Here is a 17959-nt window from a genome sequence, read left to right as displayed (position 1 = left end):
TCTGGTTTATTGTTTATTTGTATTTTATCTGTCTCCCTTCATAAAAATTAAGTTCCATAAGGAAAGGGACTTTTCCATGTTTGTCACTGAATCTCTCCAGAACAGTTCCTGGCATATTGCAGGTACATGAGAAACATTTGTTGTAGAAAAGCATAATTTTTGACTCAAGATTGAATATATTAAATTTTTTAAGGTGAAATGGTAATCAAAATATTTTTTAAACTATTAAAAGTTGTGGGTTCTAAAAGTTTGGCAATATCTCCTAAGTAGATGTGAGAAAAATATTAATTCAGTATTACTTTTAAAAACCATTTTATCCTGCCTCTCTTATATCTCTTAGGCGTTCCCAATGGTGTTTGCCAATGTAAGGTTGGGATGAAAGAAAACTGTAAGCTTTGAATTTAAATTTCATTGTAAAAAGATCTAACTTCTAACTGTGAAAATAGAGAAAAAAAGATTCATTTAAAAAAATGAAACAAAAGCATAATTTTATATTCGTGTTAAATATGCATAAATAAAACACCCTAATACTAGAAAGACTTTTCACTTATTATATGTGCTATTGCCTATGGCAGAATCAGAGTAAAAGTTAATTATTATACTTATGATTTGCATGTAATGTAAAATAATGGAAATAAGACCGTACAACCGAGGAATAATTATTCAGATTTCAGATTTTCTTCCCTCAAAGTTCTTTTCTATTTCCTTTGAAAGAAATAAAAAATAATTAGAACTGACTTTTAATATTTTTATTTCATCTTTAATTTTCCAACATCCAACTCTAAATTAGTAACTCTTCATTTCATTCTGATGTTAGTAATTTTTAATGTAGATGCTACAACAGAAGTTTTTTTTTTCTTAGTCCAGACTGTATTTGTACATTCCATTTCATTGTACACGGTAAGTCATGAAAATGTTCATTAAGTTTCTGTTAATTATGTTATTTTTCACTACCTGACTCTCAATGGTTGTCTTATCTTTCTTTCTTTCTTTCTGTCTTTTTTTTTTTTTTTTTTTTGAGGGCTCAGCTCACAGTGACCCACGCAGCGATTCAACCTGAAACCTTGGTGTTATCAGCAACGTGTTCTAACCAACTGACCAACTGAGCTAACCGGTCACCCCAGTCTTGTTTTTCTTACACTGCCTATTTTATGCAAACACACACCATGCCTACTCTGGCTTTATGCACCATCCCTGGCTTCACTCTCCTGCTCCTAGGAATGCCATTTCCCTACCTCTGTGTTTTGTAATCCTGACATTTTTCTAAACCCAATTCAATTGTCAAATTTTTCATTCTTCAAACAGTACTTAGTCCTTCATTGATCTCTTTCTTGTTTACTTATTACTATGTTTACTGTCTCTCCCCAGCAGAACCAGGGCCTTTTCTTGCTCACTGCAATCCTAGTGCCTAAAACAGTGCTTGGCATATAATCAGTACATTATGTATTTGTTGGATGAGCAGACAAATATGTAGTTGTCAGAACAAATCTAAGGATAAAATAAACATAGAAAAATTTTCTATGTATGATGATTTTTTAAAAAATCCACAAACATTCATATTCCAAAGTATAGGTTGGCACTTCATCTTATTCTAGTGCTATTTTGACAAAGCTGTGAGAATTAAGGAAGATAACATGATATTTTGAATCAGTCAAAAACAATTTCTAACACCAAAGGCTGAAAGAATTCCACTTTGAAGGTGTTATTTTCCTCATATGTAACTGTGCTTATTATATTCCACTTATAATCTAACTAAACACATTTTCTTGGTACGCTAATGTTTCATGCAAACCTTCACTTAATTTTGTCACATAATTTAACAGATTCAATTAAGTGAAACAGACCTTAACGTAGCTTTGAATGAATTTTTTAACAAGAACAGATTTTATATTTCCAGGTAGGTAGTCATTTTAATATTAACCTATATTTATATAGAATGGAACCAGTATCATAATTCTTTTCTGCTTTGGCTTAAATTTCCTCTATACATTCCTTTCTTTGAGTATATCTCAAACATAATAAAAAAGAAAAAGGATATCTATGGATAGGTGATAGATAAATATAGACATAGATATATAGATATATACCTGGAACTCTGAAACAAAAAGCTGAAATCACTAAATCTTCAATAGTACAAAATGAAGTGTGTCTTTTAGTGAACAGCACAAGGGCTTTTGAATAGAGGTGTTGCTGTTCTTAAGCAAATTATTTAACCTCTCTGATTCTCAGTTTACTTATCTATAAAATGGGATAACAATACCGACTTTTTCTGGGCTGAAAAGAAAGGAAAGGGAAAACAACTTAGCACTGAGCCTGGCATATAGAAAGTGGTTGGTATTTACTGAATTAATGAATTACATTAAAAATATAGGTGCCGATGAACTAAATTATGACACATAGTTTAATGAAAAATTGTAGTGATTGTGTAGTCAAATTCCTAAAAGTATAATCACAGGTGTTATAACATTTCCCTGATTAATACACAATCAACACAGCAACATACACATGTGTATATCAAGTATATTGACCTTGATGAAACACTGGTTGGTACAGGAGTGGTCCACGCAATTATTCAAGAGACCTAAGAATGGTCTGTCACATCTACTAAAGTAAAAGAAGAGAGTAAGGAAATTTTCTTATGTCACTGCATGTCTCAAATAGAAATCCACATATGTTATTGTAGAGACAGTAGTTATTCATAATTCATAAAAAGTGAATTCTAACAGATGATGAATTGTTTATTATTCATTTTCTATAGCTCTGTAGGCATAAACTAAAGGCATTGAACTTGCCCCTACTAGAAATAATAACTGATGAGTATATGGTGATTTGCACTTCCACTTACTTTCTCTTTCAATCTTTACAAAAACTCTAGAGTCAACAGAGAAGAATGATAGAATAAATTTTCAATTAGGGAGCTCAAGGCATATGTCCAGAAACATGCTATTAAATGTTTGGTGGTGGGGATACATCTGGAAACAAAAAGACGAAAAGCTTACCTTTGTGGCTATCACAATCTGGGATTTGTGTTGAAATAGGTACAATTATGGCTTTTAGACTTATGAATCACGCCACTCAAATACATATTCATAATAAAGTAAGTTCTTAAAAGAACTACGTTAGTGGGCAAGGGATTTGTATGTTCTTTTCATCCTCAATTACTGAATGAGGTTTGATATTTTGTGCAAAACCTCGGAACATAATCTGCTTTTATTGTGCACAATTCAACTTCTTTCTGTTGTTTGATTTAAGGGATATGAATAACGATAATCAAGCAGAATTGTTGCTTTATCCTCTCACCCACAACACTTCCTTTCTGTGGTGCTTAGAGCACTTACTGCATGGAATTCTCTTAGCTTGTTCATTATTGGTCTCCCAGCCAGAACTGAGCCCACTGTCTGAGGTCTGAGAAGAGGGCCAGGTCTTGTTAACCTTTGCAAGGCCAGCACCTAGTAGGGTGCTTGCCACACCCTTCAGGTGGGATATATGTTTGTCATATGAATAAATTTATATATAGTTTACTGTTTCCAAAGCACAGTCACATGCATAATCTCATCTGACCCTCAAAAAACTCAGTGAGATTGCAGGGTAGAGTTAGGTCGCTCACTTTACTGAATCTCAGTGATAGTGGAGGTTATTCCCTTATTCGGTAGATGAGGAAACTGGGGATTAATGAGAAATTATGTGATTTCTGAAGAGCACATAAGTAAGACTTGAATTTCAAGACCAGGTTGTTTCTAAAACACTAAATGAAAATACAGGCATATTGAACTACTCTTTTAGGGATATCTTTTCAGGTCTGTGAGGTGTATGGCCAATCATCTTTGATTTTCTCAAATCTTTGGTGAAATCTTGTTTTCTTTTTGAAAAATGTAGAACATGGATGGAAAAGATCTTAAGAAATCATCCGTATTGTGATCAGAAGACAATGACATACATTATATGTCAATATTTTGCTATAAAACCATATATTGCTAGCCAAAACAATTCTGTTCTGTCAGAGGGAAGAGGATGGAGGTAGCTCTGTCATTTATGATCCTAAACCCACAGTCATTTGCATTCTGTTTATATAAGATTTCTATTTACTTCTTAATTTCTTTTTTAAAAATTTTTATAAACGTTTGTATTAACCAAACTGATAACAAAGGCTGGGGAGCAAGATATCAAACACTATACCACTTCTTAAGTTCTTTATCAGGAAATGAGAGTCTCAACAATGGCAAGATAGTAAAAGCAGTCGGTTGGGATGATGAGGTTGTAGCCAGTATTTGAAGGTTCTAGTAACTGAATCCTGATCAACTGTCTCTAAAGTCACCCTTTGAATAGCATCATGTCCCACTAGATCATAAGCTACAGGAAAACAGGAACTGTGTTGAATACCTAAGTCAGGCCATGGCACATGGCATGTAACACTCCTAGCTCAGTTCCTGACACACATGTTAATTAATAAGCGGCAAATGAATAACCTCCGGCTATAGATCAACCTGAAAAAGTGCTATGTAGGTACATGTTTTACAAGCGTAATGACTGAACTTCTCTTTGTGTTTTTTTTTTAATTTAAAAACATATTTAAGAAGTTTGCTTTTAAGGTAAGTTATTTTCTAGGCAATATACTCAGGTACTTAATGGACACCACTTAATGAACCTAGCCTTAAGTCAGTTATCTTGTATACTGTTATAAGTCAACATTCCAAAAGAAAAAAAAAAAACAACTTTAACCGAAATTAACAGCAACTATAATTAAATCCCAACATTTCTGAACTAGAAGCATTTTCTCTCCAGGTGACGACGGGATTACAGGGTTGACAATTTTTCTTAATCTGAAACACATTCATGTTTCTACCTCCCTCCCCCATACCACGTTTCAATCCTTTCCCTTCCCCCAGGCGCACGTATACTCTGACCATTTTATTTGAGTGGAAAGTTGAAAGAAAGCAGCACACCAGCTACACCCATCTAGTGCTCCTTGGGGTGGAATAGCAAAGTTCTAGCGCAGAGCCTTTCTTTCCAGACCGCGATGCAGTCGCTCTCCGGTACCTGCTCAGCCTCACGCGGCATCTGAAGGTCTGGCCTGCCGCGGAACAGTTGCGTCTCCATCTGGCTGCCAACCCGTCCAAGCTTTCTTATCCTCCACCAGCACCACCACCTTCCCTCCTTCCCCCCTCCTCCCCCTCCTTTCCGTCTTCCCTCTCCACCCCCGCCCCCAATCTCCTCCTCTTTTTCTCACTACAAGCGGTTGCTGATGCTGAAGCCGAGCGTCACTTCGGCTCTCACGGCAGACATGGCGACATTGACAGTGGTCCAGCCGCTTACTCTGGACAGAGGTAAGGGAGCGGCTCGCCGGTCAGGCCACTGAGTCCCCTCTGCCGCCTCCTCAGTCCCTGCCAACTGCCACCGGGACAGGCGGACGCGCTCGGGCAGGGGGAGCACAGCGAGCGAGGACGAGCGGGGAAGGCTAGGCGTTCGCGCCGAGAGCAGGATACTTTCTTCCCCTTTCTCTGCCCGCCACGTCCCCGCTGCCCCTTCAAGCTGCACTCGCCCGGCCCACCGGTGCCTTCGCCGGACTCTGGCGCCCCCACAGCCACTCCCAGCCCCTCGCCGGGTCGCCTCTGGGCCGCTGGCTTTGTTGGAGCGGATGCGCGGGGACCGCTAGGCTCCCGGGGCTCGGGGTTGCAGAGGGGCAGGGAGGAAGCTCGCCGTGCCGGGCGGGGGCGCCTACAAACCCGAGACCTGGAAAGCCTGGCAGGGAAACTGCCAGCCAGCCAGCGCGGCCCGGGGTTCAGGAAGAAGGAAGTTTGTCGGTGCGCCGGGGGGCGATGGTCTGTCCGGCTGCGGGTGCCTAGGCTGCCACCCTGGGGCGGACGAAGCGCAACCAGGGGCGGCTGGTGTTGGGGCGCCCGGCGGCTGGGCTGCGGCAGTGGAGAGCTGCCCTCCGCCAAAAGGGCAACGCAGGGCGCAGGCAGCCGTGCCCCGGCCGAGGGCGCAGCATCGCGGCAACGGAGCCTGGTTCTTCCCGGCTTCGCGCTCCGAAGGCTGCGGGAGTCGCATCTGCCCCCGCCGCCGCCAGCTTTCCGGCAGTGGCAACTCCGTTCCCCCTGCCCCAGCCATCCTCGTTCTCTTCTATCCGGTGCCACCGCGGTGCCCGGGCCGCGGAAGGCGCTGGGATGCAGCGCAGGCTGGGTTGAAATTCAACTTCTGACCTGTGACCCTGTGCGTCCTGCTGACTTGAATGGGGAAAGCGAGTTTGCTTCCTCCCCAGGACCTCCCCAACCCTGAGGATGGAGTCCTCTGCTGCGATCGGGGTTTCTCTGCTGCACCCATGAAAGGTTATACCTGTCCCTGTGTGTTTGGTTTCCTATCTGCTTCCGACGTCCAGTTGTGAAGGCGCTCTAGTCCCAAGACCCTGCAGCGGAGGACACCTGCTTGTCCCCCTCCGCAGCGGCCGAATTTAAGACCCTGGGCGGCCATTTAGAAATGGTGTGTTCAGACGAAAACGATTTAGTTCGATGTGCCTCTAAACATAGTCTTTCTAGTGGATTAAACTGGACAGTGAGGCAAGGCAAAAGAGCATCCTGCGGCGAGTACAGTGAAAAAGCCAGTGAACTTGATGAGGTTTTTGATTTGGAGAGATTGTGGGTGACTTTAACGCAATCTGTTGGCGCCAGAACAGATGTTATGTGGTGCCCATAGCAACCTTAGTTGGCGTAAGAGTTGAAAAAAAAATGATTTTAGGTTGGGAAATGTTGATTTGCAAACTAGTAAATTAATAACAGTAGTTAAAGAGCTCAGGAATCCATTGTATAATCCATGATTTCACCCCGATATCATCATCTGCACTAAACAGGATAAATCCATTGCTGCTGGGAGCCAAACAGATGGCAAGCTATTAGAAATTATGGATTTCCTAAGTATTTCTGTTTTAATGTAATGGGCTCTTACATTGTCCCATTACTAAATCAGTCTTTAAATATCTCAAGTAAGGAGAAAAGAAAAAAAGAAAAAAAAAAAAAAAACTCCAAGAAAATTGCATACCTGAGCAATTTTCTATACTACTACCTACTACTGAAAATACTTCCCGTTTTGGTTTTACCTTAGCCCTTAGATGCCTCGCTCAGTTGTGGAGAGGAAGTACAATCTGACCAAGATCCATTCTTAAAGTTTGTTCTTGTTCGCAGCCAGACTACCTATCCTTCCCAGTGTGATTAGTTTCAGGCAGCAAGTAGCTCAAGAGGCAACGCTGGGTGAGACTGTGGATGTATCTGAATAAATTCACCAGCAGCTCACTGCAGTCTGTAATTTACAGATGATGAGTGATTGGCAGCAATTTCCTACCAAAAATATTAAATTAAATTAAAATAAAATAAAAGGAAAGGAAAGTTTCTTTAAAAAGGCAGCCCTATAATACTTATCTGGGTCCTAGTTGTAACTCTGATACTCAGTTTGGATGAGTAGGTTAGTTAGTTTCCTTGGGCATCAGTTTTCCTCTGTGCTACATAAGGAGTTTGGCTTACATGATTCTGATGCTGTGTAGCTTTCATTTGATTAATTACAATTAGGACTCAGTTTCTGGTCTCCTACTGGAAGATTTTCTGGATCACCCCTTTCTCTTGGGTTGTTTTGATGCCCTTTGCTGTGCTCTGAAGTCATTTGCTGCTTTGGCCCCATCAAAACATTTCTCACACTCTGTTGCATCTGTCTCCTGATTAAATAGAGCTCCTGGAGGGCAGAGACCATTTCTAAACTCATCTTTGTATTCTCAGGGCTTGACATAGTCGCTGATCACAGTAGAAAATCACAAATTAATGTAAGTTAGTGTAAGTGAACTAAGGACTACAGTAACTTAAGCACTGTTAAAATGTAAGGATTTAGTAGTGAACTGAGGTGCAGTTCATAGATTCACAACATTTTGGCCCTGGGAAGGATGGCAGGGAGAACATAGGCAAGTAGTTCTTTCCCTTTCATTTTTCCTATACACTTGACAATTCCCATCAGTAACCATAGCTCACCAAGGCTGTGATTATTAACCAAGGGGGCTTGTAGCAAATGGGCAAAGGAGAGGAAAGAAAGAAGATGCTTGACGAAGCCTCGCAAGGACATCTCTGCAAACCTGAATACATAATCCATAATTTGAGAGCTGCTGGATCTTTTTTAGCATCTTCATTTTTCAAATGAATAACGTGAAAAAAGCTAGACTAGGCTAAGAAATGATTTCAAGGTTACTATTCTAGGTAGTGGGAAATTTTAAGCTACAATCTAATTTTTCTTGTTTGATGCCCTTTGGCACCATAAATTGATTTATCTGGAATCTTCAGGGCAAAGGTTTTAAGCAAACAAATTAAAGCTAGGATTGAAATTAAGGTTTACTACTCCCAGAATTCAAAAGACATGATCTGAAAGGAAGAAACTCAGAAGTCTGGGCTAGCTTCTTGTCTTGGGTCTTGTCTGGGAAGCGAAGCGAGCCTTTCCCAGGAACAAGCTGGGCCCAGAAAAGATGATCAGGGTGGCTTAAGGTTTGCACTGCTCTGTGCATATCCTGAAGTCTTTTCCATCTGCCATTAACATCTCAGATTAACCTTTTCTGTCTGCCATTAAGACCTCAGAGGCCTCTGAGTGGCTATGACCAGAGTAGTTCCTATTCATTCTGGTCCCAGTCCTGGGGATTCTTTATTTACTTATTGTATGCCAACTGTATGTGAGCCCCTACTCTGGGATTAGTATATATTGGTGAGCTAATTAGAGTCTACTGGGAGGGAGAGATTAAATACACATACACACACATACACACACACACACACACACACACACTCATTCATTCAATCTATATTCATTTATCACCTATTATATAAAAGATGCTATAGAATTCCAGAAGCAATGTTTCTGCTTTATGATCCTTAAGAGTCTGGTGTGGGAAACAGATAAGTAAGGAGTTAATTAATTAATTCAACAAATAAGTACTGAGTGACAGCCTTATGGCAAAGACTTTTAAGGAATGTGGCAGTAGCAATGAACAAAATTGATAAAGTCTAATGGAGTTTACATGCTAATGAAAGAGTCATACACTGAGCACATACATATACAACTATAAATGCTAGTGAGAAAAAGAAGACTGGGTCAAGGAGAGTGACAGGAATTGCTGTTTGAAATATGATAGTCAACGAAGGCCCTATGAGTTGGTGACATTGGAGAAGTGGTCTGAAAACGTGAGGAAGCAAACTTCACAGATATCGGGGGAATGTGCTCAAGAGAAGAACCTCACACGTACATCCTGGGAACATCCAGGAAATCGTCATGAAGACATGGACACAGAGGAGAGTGGTGCAAAATGGGATGTGTGAAATTGGTAGCCAGGGGCCAGATAATGTAATTTATAATTAGGATTTTAGATTAGTTGAAAGTATGAAGTGCTCTCAAGACCATAAACATGACATGGGAATGGAGAATAATAGGGAATGACCTATTTAGATAGTATTGGTCAAGGAAGACTCACTGAGAAAGCAAAATAAACGGTCCTAATATAATAATAAGATCCTTAGGAAAAAAGTATTCTGGATAGAGGGAAGAATACGTATAAAAGCAATTCCAAATGTACAACTGGCTGCCATCCATTAATACATCTATAATGATTGCAAAGAAAAATTACCAAGAAATAATAACACTCTAAGTATGTACCCTGGGGTGGAAATTGGGTTATAAGTATACCAAGAAAATCCATAGATCAGCCTTTTGCTTCTTTTTGCTACGCTAAAACATCATATTTTATATTTAGATTTTCAAAGATACAGTGAGCACTGTAATTTACATATCACTATGCATAAATTTACATGTTGAATCCAAGTGGTCATGAGATAAATTCACTTTCAGTCTAATATTTTATATTAGACAGACGTAGAAAGTGGCGCTTGAAAGTTACCCTTGTGGCAAAGAGAAGATGCAGATAAGGAGATTAGTGTGGAATCTTCTCTTCCAGAATTTAAAATGTTCACAGCAGTTCTTCACTACACCAGAGGTTAGGTTGCCCAGATTTTATTTAGTCTCTAAAACTAGAAATGACCTTCAGTTAAACTCAAGGGAACAAAACAGGTTACAATCCATGATACTTAGCACCTTCATAACAAAGAACACGGGAACACTTCACTATGTAAAACACTTAATGGATTTAGGCACTTCCCTAAGTTCCATAGCTCCAACTCTCCTTCACTTTCTATGTCAAGGTCAGAAAAAGGTAATACAACAGAATTCTTTAAAATTTCACTTTTGCTAACATTCCCTTCTCCCAATTTTAAGCACAATGGCTTTTTTAAAATAATGGCTTATAAAGAAATAATATAAAACTAACTCTTGGAGAAAAAAATGGATAATTAAAATAATTTCTAGGACTAATGAAAATTTTTTTTTTAAATATTTGAGACTTTGCTTATGATGCGATCAATAGCCTATCACAGTCTGAATTTAGGTGCTTATATGTTGGTGTCACAGTCATCTACCTTTTCTGTGAGTTAAATTCAACTTGGATAATTTGCAAAAATTTAAATGGAAATCTTGATTTCTTGGCTTTTAAAATAAGTCATAATTTAAATTGTTGATTAAACAAATCTTGATGTGTTTTCCCTCTTAAAATATAAATCTTTACCCTTTAAAAATTCTAATACAACACCAAGAGCTTCTATTTTGTGGATTTCAACCTTATGGGAAAAAAACACACACAGAAAAACATGAGAGCAAAAATTGAATGCAAATGAAAATCCCATGGTGCCACACTTTTCATAGAATTTGTGATACATTAAAATTTTCCTCTTTTCCCTTTTCATTTTTCAAAGCATGCAGAGCTTATGACTTTATGTATCTTCCAATTCAAGCCTTGGGCAGCCTATAGCTTTTCTAATCAGCTGTATTCACCAGTTTTATAAAATCTGTATTTGCCTGAAAATTGCTTTCGCTCACAGTCCAAAAGGGCTTCAACCTTCTCTCTCCCTCTCTTTCTCCCTCTCTTTCTCTTTCTCTTTCTCTTTCTCTTTCTCTTTCTCTTTCTCTGTCTCTGTCTCTGTCTCTGTCTCTGTCTCTGTCTCTGTCTCTGTCTCTCTCTGTCTCTCTCTCTCTGTCTCTCTCTCTGTCTCTCTCTCTCTCTGTCTCTCTCTGTCTCTCTCTCTCAACACAAGGGGAGATTAAGGAAGATGGAAAGTAAAAATTAAGCTAGTTCTTATGTTGTTTTAAAGGTACATACCCTGGTGGTTATGATAAGGCAGGAAAGCGAGAGGGGCTGACTATATTTTATGGCTCTCATCCTAAAGCCTTCTCACATGAGCAACCAGATTTGTTTTGCTCTATAAACATTAAGTGCTTGCTTGCCTACTCATGTTTTCTGTATGCGTGATTAAACATTAAAAAAATATATATTTTTTGCAAATCAATATTTGAGTGCTTCCTTTTGCCCTATGTAGTTATAGAACATTTTCCAGGAGCCAGAATTGTGTCACAACTACTCTTTTCTTTTCTTTGATAAATGAAAAGTTGCAAAGAGAAGGACCCAAATTTCCAGAGTTTTGATTATTAGAAGAGGGTATTTTAAATTTAATGAGAGTCTTATACACAGTTTTGAAATTGAAAAGGAATTGAGAAAATATTGTAGAGTTTCCAGAAAAATAAAAATAAATCTGGTGACTACCTTCCCATTCGGTGTGTCAGCTATCCATGCCCTGGGATGATTTGGTGTTCTCTGTTCTCTGGTAATTTATGAAATTCTTTTGCTTTTGGAGTGCTTTTTCAGGGATCACAACTAAGGCTTTGCTATTTAGTAGGGAAAATGGAACATTTTGAGAGTAGTATCAAATGGGAAGATGTATACTGGATATTAGGGGTGGTGTTATAGGTGCAAAGCCAGTACCTCTTGGAGGGAGTTCTTTCCTTAAAGCCTTGACATTTTTCTATTAGGACACAGTCTTCATCAGGTCAGAGACCATTCTGGATTTATGTAGATCGCAACACATTGTCTGGCACATAGTTGGCGCATTCAGCATATGTTCATTGGTTGAATGAATGAATGAATTGATTTAGCTGGACCAAGTATCCTGGGATTCATTTTTAATGCAAACACAAGAAAACAAAAACCTTCCAACCTGTAATAATGCGAAAGCAATACCTAACTTAGGTTGTCGCTTTGCCTCTCTATGTGTGTGTAGCAGATGCCTAAAAATGGAATGCTTTCCAGGGCCAAGAAAGGATGAGAGGTGCTGGCGTTGGTATTTACAGCCCTACTTGCATTGCTAGCATCCACCTGCTGTCTTAACTTGTTAGTTGAACCAGGCAAGTTTATGCCAGAATACAACCGAAAAGGTAAAAAATGGGGGAGGTGTGCTCCAGCAGAATTTCACACACACACACACACACACACACACACACACACACACACACACACAAGCCACACTGTCTCATCTTATTTATTTTTGAACCACAAATGAATGAATGATAGAGCTATGTCCTGATAAACAAGTTAAAGTGGATTTAATTTGAAATTACTCTGTGCTGGCAAATATGAACATAACCTTAAAAAGTTAAATTAATTATATCAATGCTTTATGACTGAGTTTTACTAAGTAATGTGCTAGTTGAATTTGAAGACTTGCCTAATAAAAATAAATATGGTCAAAGACTACGTGAAAAAAATTGTGTTGAGTTAAAAACTATTTTGAAGTTCTACTCAGATAGTTAATTGTCTTGGACAGAAAACTAGGACTTCAAATTTAAATCGGTGGTCATTCCCCCCCTAGAAACATAGTAGCTATTTCAAGTCCAACTGGTTCTGCTGTTTTTGTTTACTTACCCAGTGTGATGGTAATTATGATATTTTAGTATAAAATATGTTTTTATTTTCTATCAAAGAACTATCTTTAGCCACAAAAGGATAGAATAATGGGAATCACAGAATGGCAATAAAATTTAAACGCCCAAGTTCGATGGGAAAAATAAATCAAATCATAGCTGAGTCTATTTAAAGGTTACAAGAGAATTGGGGGAAATGGCTGAAGGGATTTTGAGGAATATTGGAGAAAAGCAGTAATTGCTGATGGACAAATATTCTGACTTCCAAAGAGATGACAAATATGTTTTAAGAAAAGAAACTATAGCTTAGTCTACTTGTTGCCTCCTGGCAGAAATATCTTAAGCATATTAATACAAGAGTGGAATATTAGCACTGTAGGTGAAAAAAGTGGTTCTAAGGAAAGTAACCTCACAGGGGGATCTAATCATAAATTCTTAATTGTGCAGGTCCTGGTGGGAAGTCACACCCAAGACCTATGATCTTTTAGTAAAAGGTTTATCTTTGCCTTAAGCAAGCTCTGTCCCTTGTTTCTATGCATCTAGGTTAATACACTTTTGAAATGAGCCATAACCACCCTCAAAAAAGTACATAATCTTGTTACTATTTTGTAATCCAGTCTCTGCCTTGCCTTCTCCCACCTTCATGTAATCGTCCTTATGTTCCCTTCATAATTTCAAATTCATAAAATAAACTGCAAAACTGTTTTTCTCCAGAGCATTTGAATCTTGTTCCCCATTATATGTTGCCAGTTTGGCTCAATTTAAACTTTTACAAAAATTCTCTATAAGTTTAGATGTTTCTTACATCGACAGCATTTAGAAAAGAAAATGGGAATCCCACAGAACCTACATGGGATCACTAAGAACAGGCATTGTCAAATTTTAGGCATGTGCCATAGCCACACTATACTCATGATGGCACAACTGTGTTGAAGCTTTATGGAAAATGTGGAGGTAAGTGGATGATTGCATTCTTGAATTTCTAGTGGTTGAAACATTACCCAAGTGAGTTTGGTTCTCTGTTCTATTCAACATTATTATCAATATTTTGGATGAGGGAAATACAAGATTTTTACAGCTAACATTTAACTAAGAGTAATAGCCAATGATTTGGTCAACCATTTCAGTATTCTAAAATTATACCAAACTTGAAAGGCAGTGTTAAGGAAGAACATTCAACTGGGTAAACTTGAAGATCTAATTGGCTTTATCATGTGATTCATGAATCTGGCAGCATCCCATTTAGCAACTAGAAAAGCATGCTTATGAATTGTACAAAATGGAGTTTTTACAGTCAGAAAGAGGTTTGACTAAGTATTTTAGGGGAGGACAGCTTCCCTTAGGGGAAGGCAGGGGGTTTAATCAGGTGTATAACCTCAATAGTGTTGATCAGGAAATTCCAGAATGATTGGTTTAAAATGATTGGAGAGGCTTAAATTGTAATTAGGTTAGTTAAGTTTTGATTTGGGGATATGGCTTAGCAAAAGTGGCTCCATTTTGGCCTTTTTTTTTTTTTTTTTTTAACAGAATGTTACCGTAAAAGATACAATTTAGTGGAAATGAATGTGGTCTTCATTCATTCATTCACGGGGAAAAGGGATACAGCCCTGGCTATTCACTGCCCTTGTTGGTATTGCTCAGCAAACACTGCCCCTTAGTCAACCACCTTAAACTTCACGGCCCTGACCTTGGTGAAACCATCATGCTTCAGTCCTGGGCTGGAACAGGCGTGGCTTCGAAAGGAAACCATGCACTCTAAAGTCAGCCTGCCTGGATTTGAATCCCAGCTTTCCCATTTACTAGCTCTGCAACTTCCAACATTCCTACACTATATTGGATCTCAATTTTCTTATTTGTAAAATGGTAAATGATAAAAACAAGACGGACCTCATAGAATGTTGGCTTTAAATAAGTTACTATGTTTAAAGTAAAAACAGACCTGGCTTAGTAACCACTCATATTTCTTCCTTGAATCCTAAAGTCATATACTCCTACCCTACTGCCAGACGGCAGGACAGATAATGCTGGCTGTCTTCAGACTAAACTAAGAGGCAGGGACCTGTTTATTTTAGTATTCTCTAGAAGCAGGAAGTATCTGGAGATGCCTGGAGGTCAAAACAAAAAGTTTCTTGTATACACCCCTAACTTTCCAACCCACTCTTTCCCAAAATGTTTTCTTTCCTTATGCTTCAATAATATTGTTTTTCATAACTCTAAGAGCACTTACCACACAAGATTGATTTTTTTACATTGCTGTTACTCTAACACCATAAATATTTATATTTATCTTTGCATACCCATTGTCTATCGCAGTGTCTGAAATATAAGTTCTCAAACGTGTGCTGAATAAATTAGTGGTTTGTCTCCAAATATTGCATCATTTCAGGGTTAAAACTAGGTAAGTGAGTGGAAGATACAAGATGACATATTTTTATTCAAGAAAAGATTCCCTACATTTATTCTGTTCAAAATTAGAATTGGGTGCCTTCCTGGAATAAGTGCACATCCTATTACTGGATTACTGAGAAAGGTACGGGGAAAATTGACAAATTGAAAAAGTTGTTACAGATAGACTTTAAGATTCAATAATTGTTCAGGAAGGGATTAGAATTTATGTAGATATTCAGTGTTTTTATTTTATTCTATTTATACCCAGGTATCAAAAATGTACTAAATAGTTGACAGGGAAATACAAAGAGTGACTTTTGGACTCCTTTTTAGTGCTATTTAATTGCAAAGCATCACATGACACTGAAATAGGCAGATGTGCCAGTCAGGGATGTGAGCTCTAGATCCAGATGTCTGGGTTCAAATCCTGCCTTATCCCTGCTTTTTCCTAATTATTTAACCTTGGCCTGTTACTATCTTCTCTGTACTTCCGTTTTCATCTGTAAAACTGAACACAATAATGTTCTCTACCTCTTCAGGTTGCCGTAAAAATTAACCGAGAAAACATGTGCAAGTGCTTAGAACACTGCCTCGTCCGTTGTTAAGTGCTCAGTAATGAGTGATTATTCCCCACCTCTTTTCCCTAAGGCATATGCTTTTCCCAGTTCAATAAATGGAAAGCACACAAGCTTCAGATTCAGCTAGACATGGATTTGAGTTGCAGGTCTGCCCTTACTATCTATGGAAGCTTAGACTGCTGCTTACTCTCTCCACATTTTCTTTCATTCTTAGTATGGAATAATGACATCCACTTTGCATGGTGACACATTCCTTTGATTCCCCCTTCAGTTAGCCATTCAAGGAAAAGTGAATGAGAGGCTATTATGTGCCAAGTCCCAAATCAAGGGCTAGGATTAGAGCTTGCAGTCTAGGGAAGGTAGACATTAAACAAAAAATTGATGACAACATAGTTTGAGTATTTTAGCAACAGCTCGCGCGTACTGAGCATTTACAATATGCCAGGCATTGTGCTTAATGCTTTTCATGTTTCCTTTCAATTAGCCCTCACAACAAACCTTGGAGGTAGATGCTGTTTGTATTTTGAAGATGTGGGAACTGAGGCTTAAAGAGGCTAAATAAAGCAATTGGAGCTCAGGTTGGTTGATTCCTGAGGACTTGGGCTTAATCATTATGCTACACTCTGGAGAGCAAGTGCATGGGTCTGTAACAAGCCTTGAAGAACTTGAACTTTGTAACGGGCAACAGACACAGATGTGCTTGCAAAGGCTTCAAGAAACAGGCAGACAGGTAGGAGGCACACAAGGAAAGTATATTGCCCTGGACAAAAGGGAAAGAACTTTGTCCAATGCGTATAAAAGGAATGTATACTAACATTGGTAAAGATTAATTTAAGCAATGCATTTTAAAAGTCTAGTACAATCATTGGAAACTAGCACGGGTTTAATAAATGGTTGTGCTTATTATTCATGGGGTTTATTCATTTCCTTGTACTAAAGAGCAAAATACCCACAGATAGATTATAAGAACATACTAGCAATATTCTGTTTCTTCTTCCCATGCTGTGCCTGTGACCCAGAAGATAATGCCTGTGATATTCAGATTACCTTTCAGTGATCTGTAATACACAGACAAAACTCCTTCATAGACCTGGACTTTTGACAGGCTCACATAAAGGAGTGAAAAAGTGATAACAGAGCCCCAAATCCCCTTCTCTTACAGTCTTACCTCAAAGTAGGATAATTAAGAGGGATTGGGGAATATAACAGAACCTGAATTTCAGTCATGAAGAGAAATTTTCCTTCAAGATTAACTCTAAATGTCCTGAAGGGCGTAAACATTCTCTGCTTACTCATCATCATTAAACTACATACCTCAAGATTTTAATACAGATTTCAGTGGACCAAGTAATGCCATATTTGTCTATCAATAAAGGTACAAGAGATTTTCCACTTAAGTAAAACTTGCAGATAACTAAAACTTACTCCTTTAAGCCTAAAGTTATTAATTGTAAAGCATTCTTAATGTAAAAATATAGGATTCATTTCCTTTCCTTCTTTGGTACAGCATATGTTCTCTAGAAAATAGGGTTTTTGTAAAGGAATAGTGGGTGATAAAATAAATAAGGCAGTAAAACAATGCATATTACTGAAGGAATGCTGAGATATTTACTTTGATGGCTCAAAGGAAAATTCTGCGTCACTTCAGCTTCTCAGACCTATTTCAGTTAGTTGAGGTTGACAGATACATGCCTCTGGATAAATGAAGTATTCTCTGACAATGCAGACACTTGTTTCTTCTTAGGTCACACATTTTCAAAATATGGATGCCAGAATAGCATCTTAATGATAACTGGGAATAGTGAAATGTTAAGATTGGGTGTGTGTTATGGACTGAATGTTTGTGTCTCCCTGCCCCACTTCCCTTCCAAAATCCATTTGTCGAAGCCCTACCGCCCAATGTGATAGAATTTGGAGGGGGGAGCTTTTGGGATGTAATTAGGTTTAGATGAGTTCATGAGGGTGGGGCCCCTGACAGGATTAGTGGAAGAAGAAGAGGAAAGAGAAGGAGAAGGAGGAGAAGAAGGAACCAGAAAGAATTTTTTCTCCATCAAGTGAGGATACTTCCAAGAAGGCAGAAGTCTGCAATTCAGGGCAAGGGTTCTCTCCAGGACCTGAATCTACTGGCACCTTAATCTTAGACTTCCCAGATTTCAGAACTGTAAGAAAGGAATGTC

The 17959-nt window shown here is 38.6% G+C and overlaps 1 protein-coding gene across 1 annotated transcript in view; it reads left to right on the top strand.

The window, feature by feature from the left end:
- Positions 1-4911: 4911 nt before the first annotated feature.
- The window catches only part of LIN7A (lin-7 cell polarity scaffold A), a 159654-nt gene continuing 146606 nt past the window's right edge, over positions 4912-17959 (top strand). Inside the window, exon 1 of the mRNA XM_019751288.3 lies at positions 4912-5324. Within this exon, the coding sequence (XP_019606847.1) occupies positions 5243-5324 (82 nt within the window). The 5' untranslated portion in view covers positions 4912-5242. The remainder of the gene's footprint in view (positions 5325-17959) is intronic.

The sequence above is a fragment of the Rhinolophus sinicus genome, chromosome 1 (assembly GCF_057876585.1).
Source record: "Rhinolophus sinicus isolate RSI-liver-muscle chromosome 1, RSI-T2T, whole genome shotgun sequence".
NCBI lineage: Eukaryota > Metazoa > Chordata > Mammalia > Chiroptera > Rhinolophidae > Rhinolophus > Rhinolophus sinicus.
The sequence above is the reverse complement of the archived record's forward strand: the minus strand, read 5'-3'. Positions and strand labels throughout refer to the sequence as shown.